The 25,635-nt window shown below is 52.9% G+C and overlaps 1 protein-coding gene across 3 annotated transcripts in view; it reads left to right on the top strand.

The window, feature by feature from the left end:
• The window catches only part of PACRGL (parkin coregulated like), a 49,612-nt gene that overhangs the window by 7,497 nt on the left and 16,480 nt on the right, over positions 1–25,635 (top strand). The window contains exons 1-4 of one of the 3 annotated variants that reach the window (XM_075333638.1): positions 2,504–2,586; positions 4,093–4,250; positions 6,392–6,459; positions 9,544–9,634. In XM_075333638.1, the coding sequence (XP_075189753.1) occupies positions 4,110–4,250; positions 6,392–6,459; positions 9,544–9,634 (300 nt within the window). In that variant the 5' untranslated portion in view covers positions 2,504–2,586; positions 4,093–4,109. The other 2 variants (XM_075333646.1, XM_075333634.1) reach the window with 2 other exon arrangements.

Consider the following 25,635-nt stretch of genomic DNA (forward strand, 5'->3'; position numbering starts at 1 on the left):
AGAGCTGTAGGTGGGGTGTGATGGGCGGCAGGAGCTGTATGTGGGGTGTGATGGGCGGCAGGAGCTGTATGTGGGGTGTGATGGGCGGCAGGAGCTGTAGGTGGGGTGTGATGGGCGGCAGGAGCTGTAGGTGGGGTGTGATGGGCGGCAGGAGCTGTATGTGGGGTGTGATGGGCGGCAGGAGCTGTATGTGGGGTGTGATGGGTGGCAGGAGCTGTATGTGGGGTGTGATGGGCGGCAAGAGCTGTAGGTGGGGTGTGATGGGCGGCAGGCGCTGTATATGGGTTGTGATGGGCGGCAGGAGCTGTATGTGGTGTGTGATGGGCGGCAGGAGCTGTATGTGGTGTGTGATGGGCGGCAGGAGCTGTATGTGGGGTGTGATGGGCGGCAGGCGCTGTATGTGGGGTGTGATGGACGGCAGGAGCTGTATGTGGGGTGTGATGGGCGGCAGGAGCTGTAGGTGGGGTGTGATGGGCGGCAGGAGCTGTAGGTGGGGTGTGATGGGCGGCAGGAGCTGTATGTGGGGTGTGATGGGCGGCAGGAGCTGTATGTGGGGTGTGATGGGTGGCAGGAGCTGTATGTGGTGTGTGATGGGCGGCAGAAGCTGTATGTGGGTTGTGATGGGCGGCAGGAGCTGTAGGTGGGGTGTGATGGGCGGCAGGCGCTGTATATGGGTTGTGATGGGCGGCAGGAGCTGTATGTGGGGTGTGATGGACGGCAGGAGCTGTAGGTGGGGTGTGATGGGCGGCATGCGCTGTATGTGGGGTGTGATTGGCGGCAGGAGCTGTAGGTGGGGTGTGATGGGCGGCAGGAGCTGTAGGTGGGGTGTGATTGGCGGCAGGAGCTGTAGGTGGGGTGTGATGGGCGGCAGGAGCTGTAGGTGGGGTGTGATGGGCGGCAGGAGCTGTAGGTGGGGTGTGATTGGCGGCAGGAGCTGTAAGTGGGGTGTGATGGGCGGCAGGAGCTGTAGGTGGGGTGTGATGGGCGGCAGGAGCTGTAGGTGGGGTGTGATGGGCGGCAGGAGCTGTAGGTGGGGTGTGATGGGCGGCAGGAGCTGTATGTGGGGTGTGATGGGCGGCAGGAGCTGTAGGTGGGGTGTGATGGGCGTTAGGAGCTGTACGTGGGGTGTGATGGGCATCAGGAGCTGTATGTGGGGTGTGATGGGTGGCAGGAGCTGTAGGTGGGGTGTGATGGGTGGCAGGAGCTGTATGTGGGGTGTGATGGGCATCAGGAGCTGTAGGTGGGGTGTGATGGGCGGCAGGAGCTGTATGTGGTGTGTGATGGGTGGCAGGAGCTGTATGTGGTGTGTGATGGGTGGCAAGAGCTGGATGTGGGGTGTGATGGGCATCAGGAGCTGTAGGTGGGGTGTGATGGGCGGCAGGAGCTGTATGTGGTGTGTGATGGGTGGCAGGAGCTGTATGTGGTGTGTGATGGGTGGCAAGAGCTGGATGTGGGGTGTGATGGGCATCAGGAGCTGTAGGTGGGGTGTGATGGGCGGCAGGAGCTGTATGTGGGGTGTGATGGGTGGCAGGAGCTGTATGTGGGGTGTGATGGGCGGCAAGAGCTGTAGGTGGGGTGTGATGGGCGGCAGGAGCTGTATGTGGGGTGTGATGGGCGGCAGGAGCTGTATGTGGGGTGTGATGGGCGGCAGGAGCTGTAGGTGGGGTGTGATGGGCGGCAGGAGCTGTAGGTGGGGTGTGATGGGCGGCAGGAGCTGTATGTGGGGTGTGATGGGCGGCAGGAGCTGTATGTGGGGTGTGATGGGTGGCAGGAGCTGTATGTGGGGTGTGATGGGCGGCAAGAGCTGTAGGTGGGGTGTGATGGGCGGCAGGCGCTGTATATGGGTTGTGATGGGCGGCAGGAGCTGTATGTGGTGTGTGATGGGCGGCAGGAGCTGTATGTGGTGTGTGATGGGCGGCAGGAGCTGTATGTGGTGTGTGATGGGCGGCAGGAGCTGTATGTGGGGTGTGATGGGCGGCAGGAGCTGTATGTGGGGTGTGATGGGCGGCAGGCGCTGTATGTGGGGTGTGATGGACGGCAGGAGCTGTAGGTGGGGTGTGATGGGTGGCAGGAGCTGTATGTGGGGTGTGATGGGTGGCAGGAGCTGTATGTGGGGTGTGATGGGCATCAGGAGCTGTAGGTGGTGTGTGATGGGCGGCAGGAGCTGTATGTGGGGTGTGATGGGCGGCAGGAGCTGTATGTGGGGTGTGATGGGCGTCAGGAGCTGTGTATAGTCCACGTTAATACTTTATGTAATATGAGTACAGGAATGAATATATATATATTTGGCTACAAAAACAACAAAAGCAGGAAAATATTATCAGTACATAAAAATACACCAAGAAAGTGATAAATTGCGCTGTATGAAGCTGAGGACTCCTGGCACCTGCAGTCTTTGCGTCCTCTGTGGACGTACGGACATTCATATGCCGCTGGATCATGAGAGGGAAGTACAATACACATGAGCAGCGCCACCAGTAGAGTTTTGTCCTTCTCGGGCGTCCGTAGCGCGGCTGTGGTTTCTATGGTAACTTGGGAGGTTTGCGCTGTGGCTGCAGAGTGCAGATCCTGACAGACACAGGCCCTGTAAGTACTGGAGATATCGGCTGGTCGGTGCCGGGAGCTTGGGGCTGCGGAGATCGGTGTTTTCGCTGCGTACGTTCATTGCCGTCTGATCAGAGTGATATGTCGCCTGAGTATCGCGGTGATAACCAATATGGCCGCCATTACAGCTCCTTATGATCGGCTCCAGCTTTCCCAGAGCCCGGAATGTGAGTTTTGGCAGATTATGGGGACTCGTGTGAGTTAGGCTGTGTGCTGGTAAGTGCTGTCCATGTGTCCAGTTTTGGCTCAGTTTGGTGCTTCTTGCTTCTGTTCAGTCACTTTTTGGTGACCAGGATGGCGACATTTGTGCCCTATAGATGGTGGGGCCCCTCTTGGGATTTGGTGGATACACCGTGTATAAATGCAGTATATTTAGGGTCGTCGCGGTGCCATTGTCTTCTCAGTGGAGGGTCCTGGTGGAGGCTCTCTCGGTGGAGGCCCGATGTCTTCTAGGTCTCAGTGGAGGGTCCTAGTGGAAGCTCAGTGTCTTCTTGGTCATGGTAAAGGCTCCCGGCGTCTTCTAGGTCCTGGAATAGGGTCCCAGTGGAGGCTCCCTGCGTCTTCTGGGTCGCGGTGGAGGCTCCCTGCGTCTTCTGGGTCGCGGTGGAGGCTCCCTGCGTCTTCTGGGTCGCGGTGGAGGCTCCCTGCGTCTTCTGGGTCGCGGTGGAGGCTCCCTGCGTCTTCTGGGTCGCGGTGGAGGCTCCCTGCGTCTTCTGGGTCGCGGTGGAGGCTCCCTGCGTCTTCTGGGTCGCGGTGGAGGCTCCCTGCGTCTTCTGGGTCGCGGTGGAGGCTCCCTGCGGAGGCCCCGATGTTTTCTAGGTCCTAATCAAGTCTTCTGGTGGAGGCCCCGGCGTCTTCTAGATCCTGGTGGAGGCCCCGGCGTCTTCTAGATCCTGGTGGAGGCCCCGGCGTCTTCTAGATCCTGGTGGAGGCCCCGGCGTCTTCTAGATCCTGGTGGAGGCCCCGGTGTCTTCTAGGTACTGGTGGAGGCCCCGGTGTCTTCTAGGTCCTAATCAAGGCTTCTGGTGGAGGCCCCGGCGTCTTCTAGGTCCTGGTGAAGGCCCCGGTGTCTTCTAGGTCCTAATCAAGGCTTCTGGTGGAGGCCCCGGCGTCTTCTAGGTCCTGGTGAAGGCCCCGGTGTCTTCTAGGTCCTAATCAAGGCTTCTGGTGGAGGCCCCGGCGTCTTCTAGGTCCTGGTGAAGACCCCGGTGTCTTCTAGGTCCTAATCAAGGCTTCTGGTGGAGGCCCCGGCGTCTTCTAGGTCCTGGTGAAGGCTCCGGTGTCTTCTAGGTCCTAATCAAGGCTTCTGGTGGAGGCCCCGGCGTCTTGTAGGTCCTGGTGGAGGCCCTGGTGTCTTCTAGGTACCGGTGAAGGCTGTCGGTGATGGGTCCTGGGGAAGGCCCCAGTGTGCGCAGTCAGTGGGATGGACTGATGCGTCCTGTGCAGATGTCAGCTGTGTGTGAACCTCACCCCATTTCTTCTTCATAGAGAATTATGGTCAAAAAATGTCGGCATCCTCCAGAGCCCAGTCCAGAAGTGCATTGACGAGAGGTAAGACGACCCCAGCGCCCTCAGCGTCTGCAGCCCCGGTTGGAGCAAGTCGTGCGAAGCCAAGCGACAAGCTGAACCCCAAGACCATAGACCCGGTGAGCTGCCTGACCTCCACTACAGATGCATGGTAATAGAGTACACCTATGTTGATGAGCGGCACACCGCGGGGAGGGTATAGAGTGTGCTCAGGAGCTGAACTCTCCACAATCAGTGAGTGCTGGCTGGGTTATTTGGCCGGCTGCATTCGCTGATGCTTACAGAGAATGTCCAGGGACGTTATGTCCTAACGACAGGATTTGATCAAGATTTGTTGATCGTAGCCGGGGAACTTTAATCCTTGTTAAAATAGAGCAGTGGCTCAGATGCCCGGCAGCCGATCCATTCAATCCCTATGGGGCCAAGTGCTGCACTCAGCTTTTTCCGCCAGCCCCATAGAGAATGGATGGCGCAGTAGCCTGACATGCAACTCACCGCTAACTGGGATAAAAGTGTTAAAAACTCCCTTTTTGCCAGTCTGTGTGGGTCCCAGCGGTCACACCTCACAATCAGCGAGGTATGCCTGCTGTGAATGAATGCAATACAAGTAAAATACCCCAAAACAATGGCAAAACTGCATTTTTTTTTCACCATTTTCCCCCAACTTGGAATATTTTTTTCCTGCTTTTCATTATTTGATACAATGAATGGCGGCATTCAAAACTAGAGCACATCCTGCAACAAGCAAGTCTCAAAGGGGAAGAAAGAGGGGAAAAAATAGTAATTGTCAGCAGTGGGAAGGTGTTAATGGGGTTTTCATAAAGTCTCTGACCTTTTCCACAGGAAGTGATAGGTCTGACCTCTGGGACCACTGCGGTCATTAGAACAAAGCTTCACTGCCTCCTGTCCCTCCTCAGGAGCAGGTTGTATGGAGCAGTGGTGCAGAATTGGGCAGTGGAGCATTCGGTGGTAAAGCATTGGGTTGGCAGAGGTGGAACAGTGTGTGGAGGTGCAGCATTCGGTGGTGGAGAATTGGGCAGAGGTAGAGCATTCGGTGGGGGCAAGCATTGGGCAGTAGTGGAGAATTCGGTGGAGTTCGAGCATTGGGCTGTGGTGAAGCATTGTGCAGTGGTGGAGCATTCGGTGATGGAGCATTGGGCGGAGGAAGAGCATTCAGTGGGGGCAAGCCTTGGGCGGGGGTGTAGCCTTGGGCGGTGGTGGAGCATTGGGCCGTGGTGGAGCATTCAGTGGGGCGAGCCCTGTGTGGAGGTGGAGCATTCGGTGAGGGCAAGCATTGGGCAGTAGTGGAGCATTCAGTGCAGTTCAAGCATTGGGCGGTGGTGGAGCATTGGGCAGAGGTAGAGCATTTGGTGGGGGCTAGAATTGGGCAGTAGTGGAGCATTCGGTGGAGTTCGAGCATTGGATGGTGGTGGAGTATTGGGCAGTGGTGGAGCATTGGGCGGAGGTAGAGCATTCAGTGGGGGCGAGTTTTGGGTGGAGGTGGAGCATTTGGTGGACTTCGAGCATTGGGCAGTGGTGGAGCATTCTGTGGTGGAGCATTGGGCGGAGGTAGAGCATTCAGTTGGGGTGAGCCTTGGGTGGAGGTGGAGCACTCGGGGGGGTGAGTATTGGGTGTTGGTGGAGCATTCGGCGGCGGTGGAGCATTCAGTTTCTATAGGACTGACTCCTATAGCCAATCACTGTCCTTCGCTGCTCCTTTCCAGCTTTCCTCACTCGGGTCCTGCAGTGAGTAGATCCAGGGGGCTTGTACCTCTGCTGTAGTGATGAGTCCCCACTCTTCAGCCACTGCCACATTACTCACTGCTAGGCTGAATCATGGACGATTATCGCCTGTCCACAGAATAGATGATTAATGTGGTCACTGGGGTCTCCTTGTCCTCTTGGTCCTCCTCAATTAGGAGATCACAAATCTCAATTCCTCCTTACGAGCTCAGTGAGGAGACCACAGAGCGGAGCGGTGGTGCTGCCTGCACAGTGCGCGAAGGAGCAGGGAACCCGGACCCTCTTTTCTAGCGGGCGGGGGACTTTCTTGTAGTGAGGTTATTTTTATAAAATGGAGAAGAGGGGGATGCCTTATGAGATTTTTTTTTTTAAATAATATTCTCAGTGACTGTTCCCCTTTGATGGTTCTGTCCGTGCCCCGATAACGTTTCTTATGTGGGAATTAAGCAACAATCACAATAATGTATTCCCGTCTATTATTTATTTGCGGTATTAATTTGTGTCTTTTTCCTGGCAGTTTGCGGACACTCCGCGCTCGTCCTCTCCGTTTGCAGCGATCTATTCTAAAGGAGGCATTCCATGCAGGTGAATACACAGACACACATTTGCTGGACGTTGTCGGAGTTCCCCAGAGTTATAAGTGACCTGTTTTTGGTTCTCCTGTATAGGGAATTCCTTCCATCGATAATTTGTCGTTACTCCTGTCCTCTCAATGGTCAGGATTGACCAATTTTCCACTTTTTAGAATTGTGAAATATGTAACTTGTTTTCAATGGTCATCATAGTTCCCGTCATCTTTCGTTATGTGGTAGGAACATGTGAGAAGTTTCTATCAGTGGCCTCTGAATGCTGAGATCCCCCCTCCACCAGTCACTGCCGCAAAAGACCTAGCCTAGACATAGCTCTCACTACAGGAAGAAATTGTATTCTCCCTGCAGCCGCTTTCTTCCAGTCATGGGGTGTGCAGGGGGCTGTAAGGCCATGTGCCCACGGGAGAAAGTAACCGCGGATTTTCTAGATTTTCCAGATAGATCTGCGGGTTTATGCAAGTACAGACACTCCCCATGTTATCCTATGGGATTTGGGGAGTGTTGTATCAATGCTGTGGTATTTGCGTATGCAGAATATGCTGTGGATTTCCCGCAGCCGCACGTAACTGCATGTCCATTATTCATGCGGTAATACCTGCGGAATTCCCGCCCCTCCACTATGGAGATACAGGGCAGGAATTCCGCACAGGTTTACTGCAATAACTCCGCAGATATACCGCAGCAATGGATAGCTGCGGATTCCGGGGAGTTGCTGCGTGAACCTGCTGAAATACCTGCAGAAAAGTCCGCAGGTACGATCTCCCGTGGGCACATAGGCTAACAGTCAGTGCTGGCTATACATCGCACATTGATTGACACACGCTGCACGGACACAGCAGGCTGTCAGTGTGTTGGGATGTGATTACAGTGAGTTCACAGTATAGTGATTGGTGACTGTAACTGCTTCCTGCACTGCACTGATGACAGCAAGCGAGCGGCTGCAGGGAAAATAAAACCTTCATTTCCTTCCTGTTTCCGCTGCTCCAGTATGCTTGTCAGGATTTAAAAGCTACCGTATTTTTCGGACTATAAGACGCACCGGACCATAAGACGCACCCTGGTTTTAGAGGAGGAAAATAGGAAAATAAAATTAAGCAAAAAATGTGGTCATGACACATGGTTATGGGGCGAGGATCTGCTGCTGACACTGTATGAGGGTAATTTAAAAAAAACAAAAAAAAAACGGCGTGCGGTTCCCCCAATTTTGATAACCAGCCAAGATAAAGTCTCATACTTGGGGGCTGGTATTCTCAGGCTAGGGAGACTCATATTATTGGGATCCCCCCCAAGCCTAAAAATATCATCCAGCTGGCGCAAGGGGGTAGGAGCTTCATACTCACCGATGATCGGGCGGCTGTCACACTGCTGCTGCGCCAGGTCTTTCATCTTCCGAAACTGGCCGCTCATTAGGCTCATAACATATTCACGTCTTCCCTGCTCACCGGTGGGTGGGATGATGGGCGGGGGATGCGCACATACTAAAGAGCCGGCCCGCGTGATCACCCCTGGCAACTACAGCCTGGAGTGATCCTGTGCGGCTGTGATTACTGCCCTCCCCAGTGCACCATCATCACCGCAAGGGGCAGTGCATAAGTATGGTATACACACTGTTCCCCTGCAGCATCGCGGTGTCCTCCTGTCTGCCGGCCAGCTGATCTGTGTAGAGAGCGGTGAGCACAGGGATGACGTCATCGCTGTACACACGGCTCCACACAGGTCGACTGGCCGGCAGACAGGAAGCGAGCAATGCTGCGTGGTGTGAGGAGAGGTGAGTATACAGCGGGAGTCCTCCAGCTGTTACCGCAAATCTGGCCGTGGCTGAAGTGACCGCGAGATCCGTGGTGACTTCAGTCAGGTGATGTGCAGTGACAGCTGGAGTCACCGCTGATCCCGGCGGCTCACTTCACTTGCGGCCTTACCCTCACATAGAGCGGTCGTGTTATATGGCTGCTCTCTGTGATTGTCAGATGTAGCAGAGCTGGATGCGTCGTGGGACATCGTGTGGATTACATCGGATCTGGGTGTTTTAGGGGTTAATAAAGTAATGAAAGTGGGGGCTTTTTTGTCTTTTATTCCAAATAAAGGATTTTTGGGGTGTTTGTGTTCTACTGTTACTTACAGTTTAGTGATGAGGAGGTGTCTCATAGACGCCTGCCATCACTAAACTAGGACTTAGTGGTAGCTATAGGCTGCTGCCATTAACTCCTTATTACCCCAAATGCCACCAGGGCAACGGGAAGAGGCGGGAAAAGTCCCAGGACTGTCGCATCTAATGGATGTGACATTTCCGGGCGGCTGCTGGCTTATATTTTTAGGCTGGGGGCTCCCCAGCCTGAGAATACCAGCCCCCAGCTGTGAGTCTTTATCCTGGCTGATTATGAAAATTGGGGGGAGCGCACGCCGTTTTTTTAATTTATTTTTGTTTTTTTTTTCATTTATTTTACTGTACGCTATAGACCTGCCCACCGGCGGCTGTGATTGGATGCAGTGAGACAGTTGTCACTCAGCGTGGGGGCATATCTGCCTGCAACCAATCACAGCCATCGGTGAGCAGGGATGGTGTGAATATGTTATGAGCCTAATGGGTAGCCGGCTTCGGAAAATGAAAGAACTGCAGCGGCAGCCGTGTGACAGCCGCCCCGCCCGGTCATCGGTGAGTATGAAGCGCCTACCCCTTTGCGCCAGATTTTGTTCCCCATAAACTTTATATGGGGAGCAGCATCTGGCCAGATACCGGGGATCAATCCTCCGCCGACCCAGAGTCAGCAGGTGATTGATCTACCAGCCCTCGAAAACGCAGGGACCTGCGGAAATTAAGTGACATGCTCATTAATTCCACAGCAAAACCCGCAGGGACAAAAAAAAAAAACCCGTGTGCGCACAGGGCCAGAGGACAGAATTGAAACCCACTGATGTGAACAGATGAAAAGAAAAATGTAAGAGAGCTGGGATGAGAGTCATGAATCTGTAGACATCATACTGTAACCTCTGCCCTTCATTTTAGCAATCAGTAGGGGTCCCAGCCCCCATTCCTCACTCATCAAATCTTCTGACAAGTTGTACGGTTTCTTCCTCACAGGTTGGTCCATGGTTCTGTGAAGCATCGGTTACAATGGGAGCGTCCTCCAGAATCCATTCCATTCGACCCTCTGCTCATCACTTTAGCTGAGGTGAGCTGCCCTTCCATTGTATGGACTTGGTATTTCTCCTTTGTTGGAGCCCAGCAGCCGGCAGGTCTTCTCCCCACTGGGGACATTATTTTTATCCTTTAAATGTATGTATTGGAGGCTAAAAATAATCTTTAGAATTGAGTATTATTAAGATTTTTGGAACTTTTGTTATTTCTTTGTCGCTCCTAATTGGGAGACCCAGACAATTGGGTGTATAGCTACTGCCTCCGGAGGCCACACAAAGTATTACACTTAAAAGTGTAAAGCCCCTCCCCTTCTGCCTATACACCCCCCGTGGGATCACGGGCTCCTCAGTTTTCATGCTTTGTGCGAAGGAGGTCAGACATCCACGCATAGCTCCACTGTTTAGTCAGCAGCAGCTGCTGACTATGTCGGATGGAAGAAAAGAGGGCCCATACTAGGGCCCCCAGCATGCTCCCTTCTCACCCCACTTTTGTCGGCGGTGTTTGTTAAGGTTGAGGTACCCATTGCGGGTACGGAGGCTGGAGCCCACATGCTGCATCCTTCCCCATCCCCCTTAGGGCTCTGGGTGAAGTGGGATTTTACCGGTCTCCAGGCACTGAGACCGTGCTCCATCCACAGCCCCTGGGGAATCTGCTGGATATGGAGCTGAGTATCATCAGGGACATGGCCCTGCTACATCAAGGTACTCTGTGTCCCCATACAGACGCAGACACACTGCAGCATTGCTGGGTGTGTTAGTGCGCCGGGGACAATAGCGCCGCGCGCTTGTGCCACTACTCACTACAGCTCTGCTGAGTGAGTCTATGTATTGGGAACTGCCGTGCCGGCCGCTGCTGTCAGTTTACGCTGCGGCGCGGCTGGGACTTGTGGTGCGCCGGGGACTTCCGCGCTGGCCGTGCATGTATGACGGCCGCGCTTATTACTCGAGTCCCCGGCTTTTGCGGCCTAGTTTCGTTTCGTTCCCGCCCCCAGGCCTGCCAGTCAGGGGAAGGGCGGGACGCTGTACAGAATGTCAGCGCAGAGGGCTGGAGTCTACTTTACATACTCCAGCCCTCACACTGGGCACAGTGGGACGCCAGTTTCCCGCACTTTGTCTGAGGCACGCCCACGGTCCGCCCCTCTTCACTGAACGCCGGCAGCCATTCCTGTGTGCAGTCTGAGCTGGAGAGGGGAGACAAGTTCTGGGAGACCCAGACACGGGATTCTGGCGACCACACACCCGCGTTTGAGCGGGCGGTAAGCGGCACCTCTGGTGCTGACCCCACTAGTGCCGAAGTGTACATTTGTATTTTTATGCTTGCATGCTATACATTGCACTGTACGGTCGCTTGTGATTCTTGGCTATATACCCTCCTAGATTGCTCAGAGGAGACAGCAGCATGTCGTCCGCAAAAAGCAAGAGTGCCAAGGCACAGGCTTTCTATGCTGCTTGCACCGCATGTGAGGCTATTCTACCGGCAGGTTCCACTGACCCCCACTGTGTGCAGTGCTCGGCCCCTGTGGCAACTGCTCGGCCGGGGCCTCTGCTAGAGGTGACCCAGGGAGATCCACCTGTGAATACTGTCCAGGTGACGGGGACAGAGTTTGCAGTTTTTGCTGATAGATTGTCTGTGACTATGACTAAAATTCTAGAAACTTTGCAGTCTAGACCAGTAACTCAGACCATGGGCACTGTTGAATCATTGCTCCCTGGTCCCCCTCAGTTGGAACAGCTCCGGGCTCCGGGGGTGTCCCATGCATCCCAGGGTGACGGCTCGGACACGGACGACAGTCCCAGACAGCCTAAGCGAGCTCGCTATGAGCGGCCCTCGACTTCATCACACTGGTCAGGGTCCCAGCAGGAGGACTCTCTGTGTGATGAGGCGGAGGTAGCTGATCAGGATTCTGATCCTGAGACCGCTCTCAATTTGGATACACCTGATGGTGACGCCATAGTGAATGATCTTATAGCGTCCATCAATAAAATGTTGGACATTTCTCCCCCTGCTCCTCCGGTGGAGGAGTCAGCTTCACAGCAGGAGAAATTCCATTTCAGGTATCCCAAGCGTAAATTAAGTACTTTTCTGGACCACTCTGACTTCAGAGAGGCAGTCCAGAAACACCACGCTTATCCAGATAAGCGTTTCTCCAAACGGCTTAAGGATACACGTTATCCCTTTCCCCCTGACGTGGTCAAAGGCTGGACCCAGTGTCCCAAGGTGGATCCCCCAATCTCCAGGCTTGCGGCTAGATCCATAGTTGCAGTGGAGGATGGGGCTGCACTTAAAGATGCCACTGACAGACAGATGGAGCTCTGGTTGAAATCCATCTATGAAGCTATCGGCGCGTCGTTTGCACCAGCATTCGCAGCCGTATGGGCACTCCAAGCTATTTCAGCTGGTCTTACACAGATTGACACGGTCACACGTACATCTGTTCCGCAGGTGGCAGCCTTAACCTCTCAAATGTCTGCATTTGCGTCTTACGCGATTAATGCTGTTCTGGACTCTACGAGCCGTACGGCAGTGGCGTCCGCCAACTCCGTGGTTTTACGCAGAGCCTTGTGGTTAAGGGAATGGAAGGCAGATTCTGCGTCCAAAAAGTGCTTAACCAGTCTGCCATTTTCTGGTGATCGACTGTTTGGTGAGCGTTTGGATGAAATCATTAAACAGTCCAAGGGTAAGGATTCATCCTTACCTCAGCCCAGACAAACCAAACCCCAACAGAGGAGAGGACAGTCGGGGTTTCGGTCCTTTCGAGGCTCGGGCAGGTCCCAATTCTCCTCGTCCAAAAGGACTCAAAAGGATCAGAGGAACTCAGATTCTTGGCGGGCTCAGTCACGCCCAAAAAAGACAGCCGGAAGACCCGCTACCAAGGCGGCTTCCTCATGACTTTCGGCCTCCTCTCTCCGCATCCTCGGTCGGTGGCAGGCTCTCCCGCTTTGGCGACATTTGGCTGCCACAGGTCCAAGACCGTTGGGTGAGAGACATTCTGTCCCACGGGTACAGGATAGAGTTCAGTTCTCGTCCTCCAACTCGATTCTTCAGAACGTCTCCGCCTCCCGACCGAGCCGATGCTCTTCTGCAGGCGGTGTGCACTCTAAAGGCAGAAGGAGTGGTGATCCCTGTTCCTCTTCAGGAGCAAGGTCACGGTTTTTACTCCAATTTGTTTGTGGTACCAAAAAAGGACGGGTCTTTCCGTCCCGTTCTGGACCTAAAACTTCTCAACAAGTACGTGAAAACCAGACGGTTCCGTATGGAATCCCTCCGCTCCGTCATCGCCGCAATGTCTCAAGGAGATTTCCTAGCATCAATAGACATCAAGGATGCTTATCTCCACGTGCCGATTGCCCCAGAGCATCAGCGTTTTCTACGCTTCGTTATAGGAGACGAACACCTTCAGTTCGTAGCTCTGCCTTTCGGTCTGGCGACAGCCCCACGGGCCTTCACCAAGGTCATGGCAGCAGTAGTAGCAGTCCTGCACTCTCAGGGACACTCTGTGATCCCTTACTTAGACGATCTGCTTGTCAAGGCTCCCTCTCAAGAGGCATGCCAACACAGCCTGAACGTTGCGCTGGAGACTCTCCAGAGTTTCGGGTGGATCATCAACTTTTCCAAGTCAAATCTAACCCCGACCCAATCGCTAACATATCTTGGCATGGAGTTTCATACTCTCTCAGCGATAGTGAAGCTTCCACTGGACAAACAGCGTTCACTACAGACAGGGGTGCAATCTCTCCTTCAACACCAGTCACACCCCTTGAGACGCCTCATGCACTTCCTAGGGAAGATGGTAGCAGCAATGGAGGCAGTCCCTTTCGCGCAGTTTCATCTGCGTCCACTACAATGGGACATTCTCCGCCAATGGGACGGGAAGTCGACGTCCCTCGACAGGAACGTCTCCCTTTCTCAGGTGGCCAAGGAATCTCTTCGGTGGTGGCTTCTTCCCACCTCATTGTCAAAGGGAAAGTCCTTCCTACCCCCATCCTGGGCGGTGGTCACGACGGACGCGAGTCTGTCAGGGTGGGGAGCGGTTTTTCTCCACCACAGGGCTCAGGGTACGTGGACTCAGCAAGAGTCCACCCTTCAGATCAATGTTCTGGAAATCAGAGCAGTGTATCTTGCCCTACAAGCCTTCCAGCAGTGGCTGGAAGGCAAGCAGATCCGAATTCAGTCGGACAACTCCACAGCGGTGGCATACATCAACCACCAAGGAGGAACACGCAGTCGGCAAGCCTTCCAGGAAGTCCGGCGGATTCTGACGTGGGTGGAAGACACGGCATCCACCATATCCGCAGTTCACATCCCAGGCGTGGACAACTGGGAAGCAGACTTTCTCAGTCGCCAGGGTATGGACGCAGGGGAATGGTCTCTTCACCCGGACGTGTTTCAGGAGATCTGTCGCCGCTGGGGGATGCCGGACGTTGACCTAATGGCGTCCCGGCACAACAACAAGGTCCCAGCTTTCATGGCGCGGTCTCACGATCACCGAGCTCTGGCGGCGGACGCCTTAGTTCAAGATTGGTCGCAGTTCCGGCTACCTTATGTCTTCCCACCTCTGGCACTGTTGCCCAGAGTGCTGCGCAAGATCAGGTCCGACTGCCGCCGCGCCATCCTCGTCGCTCCAGACTGGCCGAGGAGGTCGTGGTACCCGGATCTGTGGCACCTCACGGTAGGCCAACCGTGGGCGCTACCAGACCGACCAGACTTGCTATCTCAAGGGCCGTTTTTCCATCGGAATTCTGCGGCCCTGAACCTGACTGTGTGGCCATTGAGTCCTGGATCCTAGCGTATTCAGGATTATCTCAAGAGGTCATTGCCACCATGAGACAGGCTAGAAAACCAACCTCCGCCAAGATCTACCACAGGACGTGGAAGATATTCTTATCTTGGTGTTCTGCTCAGGGAGTTTCTCCCTGGCCATTTGCATTGCCTACTTTTCTTTCCTTCCTACAATCCGGTTTGGAAAAAGGTTTGTCGCTCGGCTCCCTTAAAGGACAAGTCTCAGCGCTATCTGTATTTTTTCAGAAGCGCCTAGCACGACTTCCTCAGGTACGCACGTTCCTGCAAGGGGTTTGTCATATCGTCCCTCCTTACAAGCGGCCGTTAGAGCCCTGGGATCTGAACAGGGTTCTAATTGCTCTCCAGAAGCCGCCGTTCGAGCCTATGAGGGATGTTTCCCTTTCTCGCCTTTCACAGAAAGTGACTTTTCTAGTAGCGGTCACGTCTCTTCGGAGAGTGTCCGAGCTAGCAGCGCTGTCATGCAAATCTCCCTTCCTGGTGATTCACCAGGACAAGGTGGTTCTGCGCCCGATTCCGGAGTTTCTCCCTAAGGTGGTATCCCCCTTTCATCTCAATCAGGATATCTCCTTACCTTCTTTGTGTCCTCATTCAGTTCATCAATGTGAAAAGGATTTGCATTTGTTGGATCTGGTGAGAGCACTCAGAATCTACATTTCCCGCACGGCGCCCCTGCGCCGCTCGGATGCACTCTTTGTCCTTGTCGCTGGTCAGCGTAAAGGGTCGCAAGCTTCCAAATCCACCTTGGCTCGGTGGATCAAGGAACCAATTCTTGAAGCCTACCGTTCTGCTGGGCTTCCGGTTCCCTCAGGGCTGAAGGCCCATTCTACCAGAGCCGTGGGTGCGTCCTGGGCATTGCGGCACCAGGCTACGGCTCAGCAGGTGTGCCAGGCGGCTACCTGGTCGAGTCTGCACACTTTTACCAAGCATTATCAGGTGCATACCTACGCTTCGGCGGACGCCAGCCTAGGTCGACAGGTCCTTCAGGCGGCGGTGGCCCACCTGTAGGAAAGGGCTGTTTTACGGTCCTATCACGAGGTGTTATTTTACCCACCCAGGGACTGCTTTTGGACGTCCCAATTGTCTGGGTCTCCCAATTAGGAGCGACAAAGAAGAAGGGAATTTTGTTTACTTACCGTAAATTCCTTTTCTTCTAGCTCCAATTGGGAGACCCAGCACCCGCCCTGTTTTCTTAGGGATTTTTGTTTTTTCGGGTACACATGTTGTTCATGTTGAATGGTTTCAGTTCTCCGATGTTTCTTCGGATTGAATTTGTTTTTAAACCAGTTATTGGCTTTCCTCCTTCTTGCTTTTGCACTAAAACAGAGGAGCCCGTGATCCCACGGGGGGTGTATAGGCAGAAGGGGAGGGGCTTTACACTTTTAAGTGTAATACTTTGTGTGGCCTCCGGAGGCAGTAGCTATACACCCAATTGTCTGGGTCTCCCAATTGGAGCTAGAAGAAAAGGAATTTACGGTAAGTAAACAAAATTCCCTTCTTTATTGGCTCTTTGGGGCCGATTCGGCAAACCTTTTACTCCAGAAAAGTGTCATGAAAGCTTGAAAAAGTAATAGAGGCGGCTTCGGCTCACCGCTCTCTGTATAGTGAGTAGTAGCTATAACCACCCCCCTGCGCTGACTGAAAGCTCGCTCTAATGCTAAGTGGCTGTCAGTCAGTGTGGGGGGACACAGTTACAGCCGCCTCTTAATATACACAGAGCGGTGACTGCACCGGCTCCACCTTCAGCACTGACTGACAGCCGGCTCTAATGCTGAGTGGCTATCAGTCAGTACGGGGGCACAGTTACAGGCGCAGCTCACTATACACAAAGCTTTGACTGCACTGGCTCCACCGTCAGCACAGACTGACAGCAGGCTCTAATGCGGAGCAGCTGTCAGTCAGTACGGGGGCACAGTTACAGCTGCCTCTCAATATACACTAAGCGGTGACTGAACCCATGCGGGCACCGCCCTCATGACTCGGAGCGGAACTGTGGCGTATAAAGTTCATTTCTTTGTCGCTCCATTGGGAGACCCAGACAATTGGGTGTATAGCTTCTGCCTCCGGAGGCCACACAAAGTATTACACTTTAAAAAGTGTAACCCCTCCCCTCTGCCTATACACCCTCCCGTGCATCACGGGCTCCTCAGTTTTATGCTTTGTGTGGAAGGAGGCACACATCCACTCATGCATCCCATTTTAGTCAGCAGCAGCTGCTGATTTTATCGGTTGGAAGAAAAGAGGGCCCCCACAGGGTCCCCGGCATGCTCCCTTCTCACCCCACTAAGTCGGCGGTGCTGTTAAGGTTGAGGTACCCATTGCGGGTACAGAGGCTGGAGCCACATGCCGTTTTCCTTCACCATCCCTTAGAGGCTCTGGGAGAAGTGGGACCCTAACCGGTCATCCATTCACTGGGACCGGGCTCCCTCCGCAGCCCCTGTGGGAATCTGCCGGACAGGAGTCTATGTATCCTCAGGGACAGGGCCCTGCATCTAAAGGTACTCTGTGTCCCCATGGGGACGGTGCATGGAGCGCTTGTTTCACAGACGCTGCAGCAGCTGCTGGTTTGTGAAGACCGGGACTTCCGCGCCGACCGCGCCTGTTTGTCGGCCGCGGTATTAAATTTAGTCCCCGGCTTCATTGCGGCCTAGTACCATAACTCCCGCCCCCGGGCCTGCCAGTCAGGGGTAAGGGCGGGACGGTCGACCTGACGTCGGCAGTGAGGGCTGGAGCATACTTTAGGTTTCCTCCCCCCCCCCTCACTGATCACTGTGGGGCCCCAGATTCCCGCACTTTACTAGTCGCCGCCCACGGCTCCCTCCTCCCCTGAGAGCTCCGGCAGCCATTTTTACACACATTCTGCCGGTGGAGGATTTCAGGAACAAGCTCTACAGCTCTGGGAGACCTAAGGCAGGGAATCTGGTGGACACACACCGCTTTGGGCGGTCGGTAAGCCACACCGGTCACCCGGTGATGGTCCCCCTAGGGTGGCGGAGTATGTATGTATGTATATATATATATATATATATATATATATATATATATATATATATATATATATATATATATATATATATATATATATTTTCTCTGTTCGGCCGGGTTGTTTTGCTTTTGGCTATATACCCTCAGTGATCACTCTCCTAGGAGACAACAGCATGTCGTCCACAAGGAGCAAGGGCGCTAAGGCAAAGGGTTTTTTTGCAACCTGTACCTCTTGTGGGGCTATGTTACCTGCGGGTTCCACCTACCCTCACTGTGAGCAATGCTCGACCCCTGTTGCACTTGCTCAGCCGGAGCCTCGGTCACTAGTGGGCCCCTCGGCTCAGGCAGACCCTCCTGCTTCCCCTGTCCAGGCGGCAGGGACAGAGTTTGCAGTTTTTGCTGAGAAACTCTGAGTCGCTTTCACAATCCATGGCTCAGTCTATGGACAAATGGTCTGCCAAGCTACTAGAAGCCTTGCAGTCCAGACCAGTCCTTACACAGGCCCCGGGCACTGTTGGATCATCGCCTCCAGGCCCCTCTCGGTCTGCGCCGCAGCGTGCTCCCGGGGTGGCCCCTAGGTCTCAAGTGGAGGACTCCGGCACGGACCACAGTCCCAGACCGGCTAAGCGGGCTCGCTGGGAATCTTCCCCGACTTCCTCACGCTGCTCGGGGTCTCAGCTTGAGGACTCTCTGGAGGATGAGGCGGACGTAGCAGCTCAGGGCTCTGACCCTGACGTTGCTCTCAATCTTGATACACCTGAAGGGGACGCCATAGTAAATGACCTGATAGCGTCCATCAACCAGGTGCTAGATCTTTCTCCCCCAACTCCACCTATAGAGGAGTCGGCTTCGCAGCAGGAGAAACACCAGTTTAGGTTTCCCAAACGTACACGAGTGCGTTTTTCGATCACTCTAACTTCAGAGATGCTGTCCAGAAGCACAGAGCATTTCCGGACAAGCGCTTTACTAAGCGCCTTAATGACACACGTTACCCCTTCCCCTCTGACGTAGTTAAGGGTTGGGCTCAATGTCCCAAGGTGGATCCTCCAGTCTCTAGACTGGCGGCTAGATCTGTAGTATCAGTTGCAGATGGCTCATCGCTCAAGGATGCCACTGACAGGCAGATAGAGCTCCTGGTGAAATCCATCTATGAAGCCACAGGCGCGTCTTTTGCCCCGGCCTTTGCAGCCGTGTGGGCACTCCAAGCTATCTCAGCTTGTCTGTCTGAGATTAATGCGGTCACACGTACCTCCGCTCCGCAAGTTGTGTCTTTGACTTCTCAGGCGTCGGCTTTTTCGTCCTACGCCATGAACGCCGTCCTGGACTCTGCTAGCCGTACAGCGGTAGCATCCGCTAATTCGGTGGCAGTCTGCAGGGCCATGTGGCTACGCGAATGGAAGGCAGACTCTGCTTCCAAGAAGTTCTTAACCGGTTTGCCGTTTTCTGGCGAACGATTGTTTGGCGAACGATTGGATGAAATTATTAAGGAATCCAAGGGAAAGGACTCGTCCTTACCCCAGTCCAAACCAAAGAGACCTCAGCAACGGAAAATACAACCGAGGTTTCGGTCCTTTCGGCCCTCAGCCAAGTCCCAATCCTCCTCGTCCAACAGGCCAGAGAAGGGCCAGAGGAACTCTTATGCGTGGTGGTCTAAGTCACGCCCCCAAAAAACCGCCGGAGGCACTGCCTCCAAGGCGGCCTCCTCATGACTTTCGGCCTCCCCGAACCGCATCCTCGGTCGGTGGCAGGCTCTCCCGCTTTTGCGACGCCTGGTGGCCACATGTCCAAGACCGATGGGTGAGAGACATTCTGTCTCACGGTTACAGGATAGAGTTCAGCTCTCGTCCTCCGACTCGTTTCTTCAGAACATCTCCGCCCCCATCTCGGGCCGGCGCACTTTTTCAGGCTGTGGGCGTTCTGAAGTCAGAAGGAGTGGTGATTCCCGTTCCCCCTCAGGAACATGGTCACGGCTTCTACTCCAACTTGTTCGTGGTGCCAAAGAAGGACGGATCATTCCGTCCCGTTCTGGACCTCAAACTGCTCAACAGGCATGTGAGCACCAGAAGGTTTCGGATGGAATCTCTCCGCTCGGTCATCGCTTCGATGTCACAAGGAGACTTCCTAGCATCAATCGACATCAAGGATGCTTATCTCCATGTGCCGATCGCACCCGAGCATCAACGCTTCCTGCGTTTCGCCATCGGGGACGAACACCTTCAGTTCGTGGCACTGCCTTTCGGCCTGGCGACAGCCCCACGGGTCTTCACCAAGGTCATGGCATCCGTTGTGGCGGTCCTACACTCTCAGGGCCACTCGGTGATCCCTTACTTAGACGATCTCCTAGTCAGGGCACCCTCCCGGGTGGCGTGTCAACACAGCCTGACCGTCGCTCTGGAGACTCTCCAGCAGTTCGGGTGGATCATCAACTTCCCAAAGTCCAAGTTGACACCGACCCAATCACTGACTTACCTCGGGATGGAGTTTCATACTCACTCAGCGGTAGTCAAGCTACCGCTGGACAAACAGCTTTCACTGCAGACAGGGGTGCAATCTCTTCTTCGGGGTCAGTCACACCCCTTGAGGCGCCTCATGCACTTCCTGGGGAAGATGGTGGCAGCAATGGAGGCAGTGCCCTTCGCGCAGTTCCATCTGCGCCCACTCCAATGGGACATTCTCCGCAAATGGGACAGGAGGTCGACGTCCCTCGACAGGAACGTCTCTCTTTCCCTTGCAGCCAAAACCTCTCTTCAGTGGTGGCTTCTTCCCACTTCTCTATCGCAGGGAAAATCCTTCCTGCCCCCATCCTGGGCTGTGGTCACGACGGACGCGAGCCTGTCAGGGTGGGGAGCGGTTTTTCTCCACCACAGGGCTCAGGGAACCTGGACTCCGATAGAGTCTTCCCTTCAGATCAATGTTCTGGAGATAAGGGCAGTGTATCTAGCCCTAAAGGCGTTCCATCGGTGGCTGGAGGGCAGGCAGATCCGCATACAGTCGGACAACGCCACGGCGGTCGCATACATCAACCACCAGGGCGGCACGCGCAGCCGTCAAGCCTTCCAGGAAGTCCGGCGGATTCTGCTGTGGGCGGAGGCCACAGCCTCCACCATCTCCGCAGTTCACATCCTGGGCGTAGAAAACTGGGAAGCAGACTTTCTCAGTCGTCAGGGCATGGATGCGGGGGAATGGTCTCTTCACCCAGACGTGTTTCGAGAGATCTGTCGCCGCTGGGGAACGCCGGACGTCGATCTCATGGCGTCACGGCACAACAACAAGGTCCCGGCCTTCATGGCACGGTCTCAAGATCAGAGCTCTGGCGGCGGACGCGTTAGTTCAGGATTGGTCGCAGTTTCGACTCCCTTATGTGTTTCCTCCTCTGGCGATGTTGCCCAGAGTGTTACGCAAGATCAGATCCGACTGTCGTCGCGCCATTCTCGTCGCTCCAGATTGGCCGAGGCGGTCGTGGTACCCGGATCTGTGGCATCTCACGGTGGGTCAGCCGTGGGCGCTTCCAGACCGCACAGACCTGCTGTCACAAGGGCCGTTTTTCCATCTGAATTCTGCGGCCCTCAACCTGACTGTGTGGCCATTGAGTCCTGGCTCCTAGCGTCGTCGGGTTTATCTCAGGATGTCATTGCCACTATGAGACAGGCCAGGAAACCAACGTCCGCCAAGATCTATTACAGGTCGTGGCGGATCTTCTTGTCCTGGTGCTCTGATAAGGGTTATACTCCCTGGCCTTTTGCCTTACCCATTTTTCTTTCATTCCTTCAATCCAGAATGGACAAGGGTTTGTCACTCGGCTCTCTCAAGGGACAAGTATCGGCGCTCTCAGTATTTTTTCAAAAGCGCCTGGCAAGGCTTCCGCAGGTCCGCACGTTCCTGCAGGGAGTTTGCCACATAGTTCCACCCTACAAGCGTCCGCTGGAACCCTGGGATCTTAACAGGGTGTTAATGGCTCTTCAAAAACCACCTTTCGAGCCGCTGGGGGATGTCTCTTTATCACGTCTTTCGCAGAAGGTGGCCTTTCTTGTGGCAATTACCTCACTCCGAAGAGTGTCGGAGCTTGCAGCGCTGTCATGCAAATCCCCTTTCCTGGTTTTTCACCAGGATAAGGTGGTTCTGCGTCCTATCCCGGAGTTTCTCCCTAAGGTGGTATGTCCTTTTCATCTCAATCAGGATATCTCCTTACCGTCATTTTGCCCTCATCCAGTTCACCAGTGTGAAAAGGATTTGCATTCATTAGATCTAGTGAGAGCACTCCGGCTCTACGTGTCTCGCGCGGCGCCCCTGCGCCGTTCAGATGCGCTCTTTGTCCTGGTCGCTGGCCAGCGTAAGGGTTCGCAGGCTTCCAAGTCAACTTTGGCTCGGTGGATCGAGGAACCGATTCTTGAAGCCTACCGTTCTTCGGGGCTTCCTCTTCCTTCGGGGCTGAAAGCCCATTCTACCAGAGCCGTGGGTGCGTCCTGGGCATTGCGACACCGGGCTACGGCTCAGCAGGTGTGTCAGGCAGCTACCTGGTCTAGTCTGCACACCTTCACAAAACACTATCAAGTGCATACCTATGCTTCGGCAGATGCCAGTCTAGGTAGGCGAGTCCTTCAGGCGGCGGTTGCCCACCTGTAGGAAGGGGTCGTTTTTCGGCTCTCTGTTATTGAGGTATTCTTTTACCCACCCAGGGACTGCTTTTGGACGTCCCAATTGTCTGGGTCTCCCAATGAAGCGACAAAGAAGAAGGGAATTTTGTTTACTTACCGTAAATTCCTTTTCTTCTAGCTCCTATTGGGAGACCCAGCACCCGCCCCTGTTCCCTTCGGGCTGTTTGTTCTTTTGTGTACACATGTTGTTCATGTTGAATTGTTCTTTTGGTTCATGGTTTTCAGTTCTCCGAACATCCTTCGGATTGAATTTACCTTAGACCAATTTATAAGTTTCCTCCTTCCTGCTTTTGCACCAAAACTGAGGAGCCCGTGATGCACAGGAGGGTGTATAGGCAGAGGGGAGGGGTTACACTTTTTAAAGTGTAATACTTTGTGTGGCCTCCGGAGGCAGAAGCTATACACCCAATTGTCTGGGTCTCCCAATAGGAGCTAGAAGAAAAGGAATTTACGGTAAGTAAACAAAATTCCCTTCTTTGTCCTGGCAGCGGAGTGTGGGCGTCGGGCAGGTTCAGAGCGCCATTAACCTGCAGATTAACCCCATATCTGTAAGTTTTATCACAACAGGTTCCCTATAATGTGTTGTAGTAGGAAGAACCTCTGGAGCAGAACTGTCACTCAAGGAGAAGTCCCCGCCCCCTCAGCAAACAGGAAGTGAAGTGACTGCAGAGCTGAGTGCTGCTCAGGAGACATCTTGGGAATACCTTTTAAATTAATTCTGACAGCAGCAATCGGTCTTTTAACACAAATGCTAAAGAAAGTAAATGGTGCACCATTTTTGATGGAATTTAGCTGCAAAAAATATTTTAGCCTCATTGGCATGCATTTAAATAAGAAAAAAGTCCCTGAATGTGGCCTACCTCTTTAATTGAATTGCACAGTTCACACCAGGGCTGTGGAGTCGGGAAGTCAAACTTGCGACTCCGACTCCTCAATTTCCCTTGCACCGACTCCGACTCCAACTCCCACATATATTGCTTGTATTTAAGTGAAAAATTTATTGTAGTATAATGTGAGCTTCAGACATTTAATCATTTTTATGATACAATAATCAAGATATTTAGATAGAACATAAAATATATTTATTGGATACAACTTTAGAACACAAAAAACTGTAATAACTTATATATATATATATATATATATATATATATATATATATATATATATATATATATATATATATATATATATATATATATATATATACTATGCAATACACTATCAGTGGCAATAAACAGTTTTCAACCAAAACATAGTAAATAACATTTGTGCAGTGTATGTTTTTGTTGTAAGAAATAGAATTGCCTCCATCAGATCCTCCTTCGCAGATGACCTCAAATCTGACCTAATAATTTTAAGGCTAGAGAACAACCTCTCTACACTAACTTGGGTTGGAGGCAAAGCCGTAACCACATGGGAACATCTCTAACAATTTCCGGGTATAAAGGAATTGCCTCATGCACAGTCAGTTTTGATGAACGGTTGAAGTTTTATATTTCTTTGAAAGCAAGTGAAACATTTTACTGAAATCTGGTCAATCTGCTGCTATAGGAGACAGAGTGAAATCTTTTTCCTTGCAGCAACGCTTTGCTGCTCCATGTCATCCAAATACTTGTCCAAGTTAAACTCCTCATCTGATGAGGATGAAGATATGGCAGCAGTAGCACTGTCAGCACCCAAGTCCTCTTCCGCCTGGCAGTCCTGTAGCTGCTCATCCTAACTGCTACCTCAGTCAGAGCTTCTTTTCCTTTAGTAAGCTGTTGATCATCAAGCAGTATATGATGACTTGGGTCCACATAAACAGCTGCCAGAAGAATTTTATTTTCCAATAGCTGTGTCTCTCTGCGTTTCATTGAAGCAGAAATGCCATCTGCGATTAAACTTCCTCTTTTGGACAGACAAAATAGCAAGTTTTTCCACTCCCTTATGAAAATGCCAGGAGTTAAATCCTCAGCTTGTAATTTTTTAGTCACGGTAAATGGGTGATTAAGCAATTCCTTCAATTCAGCCACCTGTGTCTATTGACCTTCTTTTAGGGTTACCTGAGGGTTCGCCATATCTATAAGAAACTGTTTCAGTTCAAGCAATCGCTCAATCATTAAATAAGTGCTGCCTCACCGAGTGGCTTGATCGACAATTGCCCCTTTCTCAGCACATCTCTTCAAGATGGAATCAATTTTAGGGGTTCTGGTGGCAATAACCAATTTCCTCACTTTTCCAATCAGATTTCCAGCATGTCCCTTTTGCAGAATATCTCTTATTGCCAGCTGCAGCGTGTGCACAACACAGCGCATGTGATGAATATGAAAGTGTTTTGATGCAGCTTCAACAAGATCACCTAATCCTAAAGTATCATTTTGCTGTCCTTCTGTTGTAATATCTGCTTGTTCCTCAGTTACATGAACAGCGCTGTGGCTCCATCTCACACACTGAATCCTAAATTTTCTTCTAGCTGTTGTTCATTACTCTCATTCATCAGTTTAATTGTACTTATCATGTTTGAAGCATTGTTCGTTATTTTTCTAATCTGCTTTTGCTATTGAAAACATTATCTATGAGCTCAGAAATCTTTCAGGTGATGCGGTTTTTTAAAAAGCTGATCTGCTTTTTCAGCTGAAAAACGTATCCTCAAAAAAACGCAGCAAAAACGCTGTGTGTGAATGTAGCCTTAGATCAGGAATAGAACAGCCATTTATAGGACATTTCATAACTTTCCCAAATTCCTATGAAAAAATATTCATCACATTCAGCATTTAACTACTGTCCCCAATTTATTATATATTTTAGGAGTCTTTAGTCGGTCCATATTATACTGACTCCACCAAAATGAACACCGACGCCACGATTCCGACTCCACAGCCCTGGTTCACACATCATTCATTCCTATTTTATGGAGTGCTCCAGGCAGATACCTGTTGCAGTCATCTGCTTTGGTGCAAATGTAGCACCCATGGGGCAGAGGTTAACTGTACTTGTCGCTGGGCTGATGATATCGGGTCCGGGATGTAACGGGTTGCCCTGCCCAGCTTTGTGGCCCCGAGGTGTACAATAAAAGGAAAGGAGGAATGGGATGAAGGGGTTGAGGATGTTGGGAGTAGTGGTTGTCTCGTGACGCCACCTGCGGTATGCAGACAGGGATTAGCCGCCACTATGGTCGCTGTCCTCTGAGGCCGGTGGTGTCGCAGCTAGGATAGTTCAGCTTCCCACAGGTGAAGTTAGGCCCCAGGGAGGATGATGGAGGTAGTAGTGGCCGTTGGCGCCGAAGCGTGGGGCAACAGCGCCGGCAATGAACTGGCGTACACAGTAGTTGCAGTTCCAGGTCTTTACTCGCTGTTTGCCCAGCAGGTGCCGGTCTCCTCCGTAATGGGCTCCGGAGCCCATCATGGGGGGGGGGGGGTCCCAGGTGTCCAACCACACTGATCTGGTATTGACCTATCCTTGGGATAAGGCTAAGGGACCCTTTGCACGCTTCGACATCGCTAGCCGATGCTTGCGATGCCGAACGCAATAGTACCACCCCCCCCCCCCCCCCGTCGCACATGTGATATCTCGTGATAGCTGCCGTAGCGGACATTATCGCTACGGCAGCTTCACA

The sequence above is a fragment of the Anomaloglossus baeobatrachus genome, chromosome 1 (assembly GCF_048569485.1).
Source record: "Anomaloglossus baeobatrachus isolate aAnoBae1 chromosome 1, aAnoBae1.hap1, whole genome shotgun sequence".
Classification (NCBI taxonomy): domain Eukaryota; kingdom Metazoa; phylum Chordata; class Amphibia; order Anura; family Aromobatidae; genus Anomaloglossus; species Anomaloglossus baeobatrachus.